At 42.8% G+C, this 12,761-nt stretch overlaps 1 protein-coding gene across 4 annotated transcripts in view; it reads left to right on the top strand.

Moving 5' to 3' along the window:
• Positions 1-148: 148 nt before the first annotated feature.
• Positions 149-12,761, top strand: part of C10H1orf146 (chromosome 10 C1orf146 homolog) — a 38,845-nt gene continuing 26,232 nt past the window's right edge. The window contains exons 1-2 of one of the 4 annotated variants that reach the window (XM_075615542.1): positions 149-258; positions 3,472-3,565. In XM_075615542.1, coding sequence (XP_075471657.1) covers positions 214-258; positions 3,472-3,565 — 139 coding nt within the window. In that variant the 5' untranslated portion in view covers positions 149-213. Of the gene's footprint in view, positions 277-3,471; positions 3,566-12,761 lie in introns of all 4 variants that reach the window. The other 3 variants (XM_075615541.1, XM_075615544.1, XM_075615543.1) reach the window with 3 other exon arrangements.

Here is a 12,761-nt window from a genome sequence, read left to right as displayed (position 1 = left end):
GGGGTGACTGTCCCCACAGCCAGCTACAAGTGGAGCTCTCCGCGGGTTACACACTCTGTATCTGGTTAGGAGCCTAGCAGCTCAGTGCAGGAGAGGAGCTGGGGAGGGGGCGCTCTGGCCTCTCCGTCTCTCTATGGTCCGCCTGCGAAGACAGCCCCGGCGGAGCGCAGATGCGTCACTTCCGGTGCCCGGTCTGTGGAGCGGTACAGCGGTATGGCGCAGGGAGGCGGGGAGGAGACCTGGAGCACCACGGTGATTGTGAGCTCCTCTCTGCGGGTACTTAGGCTGCTGGATCCGGTTCTGTAATAGTGAGAGATTTTACGGGCTCTGAATAAAATACGTTTCTTTTTTCTGTGCCACTTATGGGCGGTGTAACACACGGTAATCTCAGGTTACAGGCCCATCCCGTTATACAAAGCAGAGGGGGGGGGGGGGGGGGAGAGAGAGACCAGGCAGGGAGGGGAGAGACCAGGGAGGGAGGGGAGAGAGACCAGGCAGGGAGGGGAGAGAGACCAGGGAGGGAGGGGAGAGAGACCAGGCAGGGAGGGGAGAGAGTTTGCCTGTACCGACAGAATCCCTCCACTGCTCTAATGCTAATCTTTACCCTAAAAACTTTAACCCCTTACCTCGAAACCCCTAACCTTAACCTAATTAAATGCTGGGGGACCGCACAAGGCCTCTGTAACTCCTCCTACCTTGTCTTCGGCGACACATCGCCATGGTAACCTGGCGTCAAATGACAGTGGGGTCTCGTGATGTTGCGTTGCCATGACCCCGTGGCGTCATTTGACACGGGAGGAGAGCAGGCAGGGGGGCGCAGGGGGAAATCTTTGCGCACCCCTGCCATTACCACTTAACCTAAAACCGCTAACCTTAAAACCCCTAACCATTAACCCGTTACCTAAAACCCCTAACGCTAATCTTTACCTTAAAACCTTAACTCCTTACCCAGAAACCCCTACTGCTAACGCTAATCACTTACCTTAGTGGCAAAGCGGCCGTCAGCTGACTGTCGCGGGGAAAGGTCCAATTTCAAAGCAGGGACATGTGGGAGCATTACATGTATGTAATGTAAGTACATGGCAGATCTGTACATTTCCCAAATATGTTAGGAAGATTGGGGAAAAGGGCAAAATTATACATTTTGGCTAAATGTTGGGGATTTGTGTTTTATGAGGGCTATTGCTCTACTTTTCTTGCTGACTGTAATTTAAATACCACGGCCTAATCCATACAACCCAAGAATCCCTCGTTATCAGGTAGTTTATCTAAAGTGTAGCTAAAAAAGTATGATTTTTTTTAACTGTCCCCAGATAAAAGCCCCTATTATCAATGCTTTGTGTAGACAATATTTTTTTTTAAATAATTTGATTCACCTCACACATGAAGTGGTCAAAAGCCTGTCTTTACACTCTAAGGCCGCGATGATAGTTGCGGCGTGCACGTGACAGAGCGTGTCTCGTCACGCGTGCCTGTCGCTCTCACGAAACATGCACTAGGCTGGAGGGGAGGCGTGGTGGACGCGTCACCAGCCTTGTTCGCCCTCATTGGCTGAACAGCTCACGTGACGAAGCCGTCACGCAAAAAAATGAATTCAATTGTATTTTCAAAAATCGGTCGCTCTGCAGTGCTCGTGCACACTATGGGCGGCCTCATTGAGGAACACACATTTGTACTCCCGGCGCGCGATGTCACGTCACGTATACTCACAATATATTGACACCCTAGTAATAAATGGTCTTGCCATCAATCAATGTATAACCATAAAAGGTATGTTGCATCCTGTAAGAACAATGTATATTTTAAAGTCAGTTGTGGGGGAGGAGGGATGAAAATATCTCCTATAAAATAACCTTTACACTACATATATAGGGAGTGTGACACATTTTAATTTAAATGTTCATGTTTATAATCCTGGCATCTGCAGTTACAACTGTGTATGAAATAGGTTTTTGCTAGCGTATTGTCAAGAACGTAAATATAGGAAATGTTTAATGGTGCCATCCCACATAGGAGCAGATTGAATTAATGACAATTATATAAGTAATAGATTGAAACAAAGTGAATAATGCCTTTAAAATTTACTTCAGGTTCTTGTTTTTTTACATACAGTAGACATATTGAAGGAATGTTATTGCTAATCTTCTTTGCTTCTTTTTCATGAGATTATTAGATTTAATTTATTAGAAAGACAGGACAAAGGGGAGACATGCTGTAAAACCCACCTTAAAATAGCAAATCCCCCCTCCAAAAAATACAAATTTTTCAAAATTACTTCAACTGGGAGATATTTGTAGTTTTTCTGACAGTTTTGACACAAACATGGCCGTGCGGTCATTAACAGAAAGTAGTGTGAATGAGCCCTGACGTTGCAGCCATTTTGTGTCCATGGGCAAGTATTCTTTGCCTGGTAGACAGAACATATTTATTTATTTATAAAATGTTTTACCAGGAAGTAATACGTTGAGAGTTACCTCTCGTTTTCAAGTATGTCCTGGGCATAGAGCTAAGACTAATAATACATGGTTCCAAATATAGTTACATAAGTGAACAGGGTACACATTATATACAAGACATTGCATGCACAGTTAAAGAAAATATATATTAATAGGCTTATGTAACAGTTACAGACCAGATTAAAATGTGAGACAGCCTTAGTTTTGAAAGAACTTACACTGGTGGCGGATGTGAGAGTCTCTGGTATGTTGTTCTAGTTTTGGGGTGCACGGTAAGAGAAGGAAGAACACCCTTTTCGAGTCAGATCTCAGATGATAAGTGCTGCATGTGGTAGGGGTGAAGAGCTTGTTCAGATAGGTGGGTAGCTTGCCCAGAAAGTATTTGAAAGCAAGACAGGAAAGGTGAACTTTGCACCTAGACTCAAGTGATAACCAATCTAGTTCTTTGAGCATTTCGCAGTGATGTGTGTTGTAGTTGCATTGGAGAACAAAACGGCATATTGAGTTGTAGAGGGTGTCAAGTTTCATTTCAGAAAATGGGGTGGGGCACGGATCAGCTTCATGGGACAATAAGGGCAGCTGCATAGTGGAATTCATTACCCATGGAGATTGTAATGGCAGATACAATAGATATCTTAAAAAAAAAAAAAAGTTGGACATCTTTTTAGAAAGGAAAGTTATACAGGGATATAGATATACAAATAAGTAAACATGGGAAGAATGTTGATCCAGGGAGGCATAAATAATTATGAGACATCATTGGATAATGTGTCACTGTTTTTTTTGGTTTGCCTTCCTCTGGATCAGTATTCTGTAAATAAAAATCTAGGATAATTATCTATCGTCTAAATTTAGGACAGGTTGAACTTGATGGACGTATGTCTTTTTTTCAACCTCATCTACTATGTAACTATGTCAGCACTAAAAAAGTAAAATGATTGAATGCATTCCAAACGCCTTTTATTATTATGCATGCTTTGGTGTTATTGCTACAATGTATTTGTTGTTTCTATAGGGTCACGACGTGGCTACTTCCTTGCAGAGCCAACACCACAAAGTCCGTTATTCAGAATCTGTCGAAAGCGGGTCCATTATTTTTTCTCTCTCAGGTACAGTAGCTATCTTCATTTGCTCCAAGAACTTCTAGATTTCATCTTGAGAATACTGCCCCCTATTCTACTTTTTGTTTTCCCCAATTAGCAAAGTATTAAACTGACTTGAAATGGGTTTCCATGGCTACTGTTTGCCACCAAATGTCACTGCCATCATCAAGGAATAGAAAACGTAACAGGTTTCTCCATGTTTAAGCCAGTCCTAAGACAGCTGATGGACTTAAGACCTCTCACACTTACCATGAGTAGAGTTACCAGTGTGGTCCTAAAGTACAGCCTAAACCCATTTACAATGTAGTTCCAGCAGCCTTGTGTCCATAGAATCTAGCACTGTGCACTCAAAGAGAAAATAATAGATAATGCTAGCATTAAGTAATTGCATAATGTAATATATATTTAACGTGATATTAATGATGGTGACTATGTTCAGGAGGATTTCACCCTCTAACTGCTCATGAGTAATGTCTAATTTAGGGGGTTGGAGGCGCAGAATAGGTGTAACAAGCAGCCTACGTACCCAGCTACTTTGTTAGTTTTTTTTTTTTCAATTTTCATTACCTACTGCACTTATTATAATTTTTTTCAACTTATTTTTTATTGACAATTTTCAAGTGGGATACAGAAGAGGAAGTAGGAGCAGTAAGGATGTCATCCAGCAAAAACCGGGGGGGGGGGGACGCAGTCCGGACCCACAGATACATATATAACAAATAGCCAAATTGTTGGGGTCCTCCTTGACATCGCACAATAATTCAACAGCTAAATAATAATGGACACAAAACAAGGGGAAAAGAGGAGGAGGAGGAGGGAGGGAAGGGGTGGTAACATAATTTGCAAAGGTCTAAAGTTATTTTCCTTGCATGCAAAAGGTAAATCTATAGTTCCTAAAGAATATTTATACTGAATATTTATTTCTCTATCTCAATTGGGTAGTGGCTCTGTGCCAGAGCAGCCCAGCCCTGGAGGTTCGCCGTCTCCTATCTACACCCATGCAAATTCTCTGATATCCCTCCTGCCCTCTTCTCTGGGGAACCATGTATCCCCGCTGGGAGAACTTGTTGCAGCTGTCTCTCAGGAAAGCCGTGAGTTTTTCCGTTGTAGAGATAAAGTGAAAAAAAGGAAAATGTGTTACTAGCGCTAATGCAAAACTAAATAATTAGTGAGATTTAAAAACTAGAAGTGAATACCAATAAATCTTAAATTATATAAGATTGACTGCCAGGAAACAATGACCAATCAGATTATATAAATGGCACAAACAACAAAAAATATTCCGTCGCCAGCAATAAATCCAAGCACCAAATTAGTAATTCTGACCATACGTAATGTCCAGTCCTGTGGACCTGTTGATCCTTCAGATGTATCTTGAAGGTCGTCTCACAATATGTGGAAATAAATATAGACAAACACAAAACCGATCATAGTGTAAACTGTTGATTGAACAATACAGACAATAACATAAAAGACAAACAATAGCAACCACTCAAACACCCTAATACTAATACAAAACTGAACAACACCTATGATGACCTAAAAAACAACTTGTTTAATAAAAAATATAGGGATACAAAATGTCACATACACAGGGAGTGGTGATTTGAACAATCTGGGCGGGGGGGGAAGGAATCCTTCTTACACAAAGCAGGGTACAAGCAGGCGTTTGTGGATAATGTCTGTCTCTGTCCAGACAGCAGGTCTCAGAGCAGGGTGTCTGCTATGTAACAGCCAGAGTGTTGGTACAACCGCATGTACTGCCGCTCCTACTTGACCACTGCAAGTACCGCCGCCTCTGCAGAGAATAGCTCACAGCAGACGCCGCCGTGCATGCAATGTCCCACACACTTGCCTCGTGCGCTCCCAAAGCTGCGCGCGCATACGCGGAAGTGACTCCTGCTATCCGCTGTGCACAGCACTGATCTGCTCGGTATGCTGCAGCAGATCTGCAGCATCGCCAGATTCTTCGCCAGGTTCGGGCGCATCTGGCGATGCGAAACGCATAGTTACAGTAGCGTGTACTGTACTTTTTAAATTCCTGCCGGCTTCCGTAGCGTTCCGTCAGCTGCACTCCAGCCCTGCACACCGGACGCGGTGCACAGAGGAGCCACAGTGAGACGCAGACAGGAGCACCTGCTCTGTATATGTAAGTTCTCTGCAGCACTTAAATTTGTATGTAATAAATTCGTTGTTTTAACCGCACCACCTGGATATTTGTCATCCATACGGGTCATCACCTCCACCACGAGGGTCTCCCCACCACGAGGGTCTCCCCGCACAGAGGGTCTCCCCACCACGGGGGTCTCCCCACACAGAGGGACGGGATCCCCGGAGCCAGGGAAAGAAACCCTTTTGAGGCACAGACTTACACAGGGCCGTGTAAGTCATTTTTTCTACAATTATAGTATCCTCTCACCATCCAGCTCCCACTCGCATGGTGCACCTTGTTATATGGTATGCAGTGTGGTTTGCCTAGTGACACATACTAGCCCCACTGCACTCCTGTATCGCCCAACATTACCCACTGTGTTGTGAATGTGTTGTCCTGAACTGTCTTGCCGGTTACAATACTAATCGGTGTATTATTTATGCTTTCTCCACCATTTTGCTCTCTCCTACTCCATTCCTTGCATGATTTGAGGATAGTGGGACGAACCTCCACGGGTTGAGCTGCATCCCATCTATTGGGCCAGTATCATACTTTTCTTTTACGGCCGTATTACATTTAACACGTTTTCTATTACGTTATCCATCATATTCTGATTTATCATATTTTATGGTATACACTTCCGAGTTCTAGATTGGAGCGCCCCAGCTTTTCTCCTATTATTTATCACATGGAGCCTAACTGGAGTCATAACAAACCAAAAGATAGTACCAGCACTCTCTGTCTCACAGCTACAGATATAAGCAAATAACAGTGTAGGGAATATGAATAATTTAATGACACTAATAATAAACTGAAAATATAGCAACAATAGCCAATACGCTAATGCAAGAATAAATACCACCATAGAGAAAACCAAAAATTAAAGGGGGTAGAGGGGAAAGAAGGAGAAGGGGAAAAAACACAAAAGAAAAGCAAAAAATCACAAAAATGGGAAAAGGAAAGCAAACTAGGGGGGCGACGTTTCGAGGGGTGACCTCTTCATCTGGCCCATTCCCCCTGGTCCCAAAAGGGTCCCAGAGGTACTTCCCTAAGCCTTCCCTCCCCACTGTCAAATAATCCCACACTCAGCTAATGATATAAATCTAAAGTCTGAAGAGGGCAAATCACATAAGCAGATATCAAATATCAAACAATAAATGTAGATACAAGAATATTGTAAAAGACACAGAACATATGCAGATATCAGATGTCAATCAGTGAACAAGTATAAGCAAACCCTCTTCCTGGTGCCCTGTCGAGTGGTTTGTTAGTACTTCTGAAGGGAATTAGGGTCCCTTCCTGTTCCGTGCACCCTGCAACCTTGCTGAGTCATTGTGTCAGAGTGCTGTCTATCACCCCCCCTTTCTACCTAACTGGAGTCATATACCAGTGAAATAATAATTTATAAGAGTTCTCTTTGACCACAGTGCAGATCGAACATTTTGCCGCAGTCTCCCAGATATCAACTCAGTCTTCGTCGTTCAGGACCTCACCCAGCTCTTTCTCCCATTTTAGCATATAGAAATATTTGTTATCGGCCCCAGAGCTAATTAGGGAATAGTACAAGATAGAAATCATGCCCCTCTCTTGAAATCTATTCTTAATTAGAGATTCAAAATAGGTGTGTGAAGGAGGATCCCCTGCCTCACAGAACTGAGTGACAAAATGTATGTATGTATGTCTTTATTTATATAGAGCCATTAGTGTACATAGCACTTCACATTCGTACTACACGTGACAATCATATAAATAACAAATAGTACAAATAACAAATCAAAATGTTTAACCTGTAGATATCTGAATACTTCCGAGAGTGGAAGGTTCCTTCTTTTTTTTTTTTTTTTGTAGCTCTGGGAATGGAATTATCTCAGTATCAGTGAACAGGTCTCCCACTCTGGTAATAGCAACTGCCCTCCAAACTTGGAATGCACCAAACGGTCTGCCTGGATCAAAATCTGGGTTACCAAAAAGCGGGATCATGGGGGAGCTGAATTTTGTAAGTTTAAATTTCAGACAGTCCCAAATTGTCAGTGAGTGTCTAATCACTGGGTGAGAGAGAGTGTTTAGTGGTCTACCAGATTTGGTCAGCCATAAGAGTTTTAATATCTGCTGGTTTGGACTCCGCATTCTCGATATCTAGCCAGCCTCTCATTTGCGGCTCAGAGTTCCAAAGCAGAATCTGACTCGGCTTGGAGGCCTAATAGTATCACAACAGGTTATGGGAGGCCTAGCCCACCTTTCACCGTGGGTCTATATAGTACCTCTCTTTTGACCCTTGGATGCTTTCTTTTCCATACAAATTTTGTGATGTTGGATTGGAGGTCCTCGATATCTCTAACCGGAATCTTAATAGGGAGTGTGCGGAAAAAGTACATTATCCGTGGAAGGAGATTCATTTTAATAGATTTGTTTTGTTTGCTTGGATTGACCCCGTTGATCACGGGAGAATAGGAGCAGCAGAGAGAAACATCGTTTGAGAGATCCTAGGGATAGCGCACACTGTACTTTCTTTTAATAGATGCAATTTTGCCGATCCATGATATGTTATATTTACCCCATGTTTCTACATCCTTCTGGTTTTTAATTAGTTTGGGGTAGTTACATTTGTATAGAGTTTCATATGATTTAGTAATGTTGATTCCAAGATAGGGGATATAATGAGATTGACTGTGTCATTGAGCAAGTTGACCGCTAGTGCCAGAGTTTTGGTGTGATTAATTTTGATGCCCGACCTACTTCTGAAATCGTCAAGAGATTGGTAGAGATTTGGGAGAGAGATTAGAGGGCGTGAAAGGGTCAAAAATGCTTCGTCCTCAAATAATGACATTTTATAGTTAATCTTCCCAATAGTTATCCCTGATATGTTGGGGTTCAATCTAATGGAGGCCACCAGGGGCTCAATGGAGAGTGCAAACAGCAAAAGAGACGGGGCACTCCTGCCTAGTGCCATTAGTTATTTGTATTTTATTAGAGATGAGCTCTGCGCATCTGATTAGCTGAGGGGTGCTGATATAGGCCTCTGATCGCTTGTAGGAAGCGCCCTGTGAAACCCATATGTTTAAGTACAGAGAATAGGAAGTCCCAGTTGACTCGATCAAAGGCCTTTTTGGCGTCTAGAGAGAGGCATAGGAGTGGCGTACCCCCTGCGCTCGCTGAGTGCGTCAGGTCTACAATGCGGCGTACATTATCTGCGGCTTGTCTGGTAGGGATAAAACCCACCTGATCGTGGTGCACCAGATACGCCATGTACTCATTCAGCCGATTGGCTAATATCTTGGCAAACAATTTCAGCAACTTGTCGGGATCTTCTCTTTCTTAAGGATCACCACAATGTTTGCTGAGGCCATGGTGTCAGGAATAGGCTCTCCTTCCATAAATGTATTGAATAAAATCCTCAGGGGGCGATGAGTTTGGAATTTTTTTTGTAGTACAAGCCGGAAAAACTATCGGGACCAGGGGATTTAAGGCTTTTAAGGCTTTTAATTGCAAACATTATTTCCTCGCAGGAGATTTTGCGGTTATGTTTTGATTGTTGTTCAGGTGTCAGAGTTGTGAGGCGGCATGATCATAGCAATTGAGGGAGACTAGTTTTATCAGTCCTGTTATACAGTTCCTGATAGAATTTCCTAAATTCCTCTACAATTTTGGTTGGATCATGGTGAAAGGACCCCATCTTTAAGGGTTATGGCCTGGACACCCAGGCTGCTTGGGCCTCTGTGTTTCCTGGCTCGCATAGTATGGGCCTTATTCCCATGTTCATAGTATTTCTGAGCTGTCCATCTCATAGATTGCTCCGTATTTTATTGTTTGCCAAGCAGAGGTTTAATTCTCCTCTGGTTCTAATAATCTTTGCCAGTGTCTCGGCTGATTGAGTAGTTTTATGGCTCTTTTCATAGTTACATAGTTACATAGTAGATGAGGTTGAAAAAAGACGTACGTCCATCAAGTTCAACCTATGCTAAATTTAGACAACAGATACTTTATTCTATATCTATACTTACTTATTGATCCAGAGGAAGGCAAACAAAAAACCCAATTAAGGGGAAAAATTAATTCCTTCCTGACTCCAAGAATTGGCAATCGGATTAATCCCTGGATCTACATCCTTCCCATGTATACTTATTTGGTATATCCCTGTATACCTTTCCCATCTAAAAAGATGTCCAACCTTTTTTTGAACAAATCTATTGTATCTGCCATCACAGTCTCCATGGGTAATGAATTCCACATTTTAACTGCCCTTACTGTAAAGAACCCTTTCCTTTGTTGCTGGTGAAATTTCCTTTCCTCCAACCTTAAGGGATCCCCCCGAGTCCTTTGTACTGCCCGTGAGATGAATAGTTCTTTTGAAAGCTCCTTGTATTGTCCCTGAATATATTTGTATATAGTTATCATATCCCCTCTTAGACGCCTCTTTTCTAATGTAAATAAATCTAATTTAGCTAGCCTCTCCTCATAAGTTAGAATGTCCATCCCCTTTATTAATTTGGTGGCCCTTCTCTGCACTCTCTCTAGTTCCATAATGTCTTTTCTTAGGATTGGCGCCCAAAATTGTACTCCATATTCAAGGTGTGGTCTTACTAATGCTTTGTAAAGGGGAATAATTATGTTTACTTCCCTTCCATCAATTGCCCGTTTGATGCAAGATAAGATCTTGTTTGCCTTTGCAGCTACTGCATGACTTTGGGCACTATTGCTAAGCCTGCTGTCTACAAGCACTCCTAAATCCTTCTCCATCAAGGATTTATTTATTTATTTATTTATTTATAAAATATTTTACCAGGAAGTAATACATTGAGAGTTACCTCTCGTTTTCAAGTATGTCCTGGGCACAGAGTAAAACAAATAATACATGGTTACAAATACAGTTACATAAATGAACAAGGTATACATTTATATACAAGACATTGCATGCACAGTTAAAGAAAATATATATTATGAGCTTATGAAACAGTTACAGACCAGATTAAAGTGTGAGACAGCCTTAGATTTGAAAGAACTTAAGCTGGTGGTGGATATGAGAGTCTCTGGTAGGTTGTTCCAGTTTTGGGGTGCACGGAAGGAGAAGGAGGAACGTCCGGATACTTTGTTGAGTCTTGGGACCATGAATAGTCTTTTGGAGTCTGATCTCAGGTGATAGGTACTGCATGTGGTAGGGGTGAGGAGCTTGTTCAGGTAGCTGGGTAGCTTGCCCAGAAAGTATTTGAGGGTGAGACAGGAAAGGTGAACTTTGCGCCTAGACTCTAGTGATGACCAATCTAGTTCTTTGAGCATTTCGCAGTGATGTGTGTTGTAGTTGCATTGGAGAACAAAACGACAAATTGAATTGTAGAGGGTGTCAAGTTTGCTAAGGTGGGTTTGAGGAGCCGAGCCATATACTATGTCTCCATAGTCAATAATTGGCATTAGCATCTGCTGTGCAATACGCTTTCTGACCAGGAGACTTAGGGAGGATTTGTTCCTGTAAAGTACCCCTAGTTTGGCATAGGTCTTGGTTGTCAGGGTATCAATGTGCATCCCGAATGTTAAGTGGGAGTCAAACCATAAGCCCAGGTATTTAAAACTAGTGACAGGTGTTAGGGTGGTTTTAGCGTTGGTTCTAATCAGGAGCTCAGTCACTGGAAGCTTTACAAATTTAGTCTTGGTCCCAAATACCATTGTTACAGTCTTGTCAGTGTTTAAAAACAGTTTGTTTTGGGAAATCCAGTTTTCGAGTCTCAAAAAGTCAGACTGAAGTATGTGTTGAAGGTCAGAGAGGCTATGGCTGTGTGCATACAGGATTGTGTCATCTGCATACATGTGTATTGAGGCTTCCTTACAAGCTGTGGGAAGATCATTAATGAACACTGAGAAGAGTAGGGGCCCCAGAACAGAGCCTTGCGGGACACCACAGGTGATATCCAGGGGGTTGGAGTTAGAGCCTGAGATGGACACATGTTGGGATCTTCCTGATAGGTAGGACTGAAACCAGTTTAAAGCATGTTTCCCTATTCCAGAGCTCTGGAGTTTGTTAAGCAGGATAGCATGATCAACTGTGTCAAAAGCCTTTGCAAAATCTAGGAATACTGCACCAGTGAGTTGGCCCCGTTCCATTCCACACTGGATTTCATTGCAAACTTTTAGCAGGGTAGTTACGGTGGAGTGTTTGGGACGAAACCCAGACTGGAATTGGCTAGGGAAATTTGTCTTGGTGTAGAACTCGCTTAATTGGGAGTGGACACATTTTTCCATAACTTTGGATAGAATTGGGAGAAGTGAGATTGGCCTGTAGTTTGAGACAGTGTTTTTGTCCCCACTTTTGAAGATTGGGACAACTCTGGCAGTTTTCCAGGTCTTAGGGATATGGCCTGCAGACAGGATAGAGTTGACTATCGACGCAATTGGTTTGGCAATGGCTGGGGCACCAAGTCGTAGGAACCTAGATTGTAGTAAGTCGGGTCCACATTGGCTGCTTAGTTTTAGTTTGAGGAGCGCTTGTGTAATCTCCTCTTCAGATACTGGGCTAAATTGAAAATTGTGGGCAGTGTTGGGAGGGGGTGGGACTATAGGGGTACTCCCAGGATGAGATTCAGGTTTGGGGTTTGTGCTGCGTTTCGCTAATAGGTTAGTGGCACACCCCACAAAGTAATCATTGAATGCATTTGCAATGTCAGTGGGGTTTGTCAGAGTAATATCCCCCTTAGTGATATTACTTGGTTGTTGATGGTTAGGAGGCTGGAATATATTGTTGATAACCTTCCAGAAATTAGCTGGGTTTGATGTATTCTGGAGGAGATTGTCAGAGTAATATTGTGCTTTTGCATGCCTTGTTTGCCTTGTGCACACGTTCCGCAGGCATCTGTAGTGATTGAGATCCTTGGTAGTGCCAGTTACTTTGTAGCTTTTCCACAAGGCATCCCTGAACTGGTAGAGTGCTATAAGGTCAGGTGTAACCCATGGAAGGTGGGCCCCCCGTACCCTTATTTTGCGTAGTGGAGCATGGGTATCGCAGAGTTTTAAGAACTCGGATTGGAAATAGTCGAGCGCAGAATCAGGGTCGGGAATTAAATC

The sequence above is a fragment of the Ascaphus truei genome, chromosome 10 (genome assembly GCF_040206685.1).
Source record: "Ascaphus truei isolate aAscTru1 chromosome 10, aAscTru1.hap1, whole genome shotgun sequence".
Lineage (NCBI taxonomy): Eukaryota > Metazoa > Chordata > Amphibia > Anura > Ascaphidae > Ascaphus > Ascaphus truei.
Note: the sequence above shows the minus strand (reverse complement) of the source record. Positions and strands in the feature narration are given on the sequence as shown.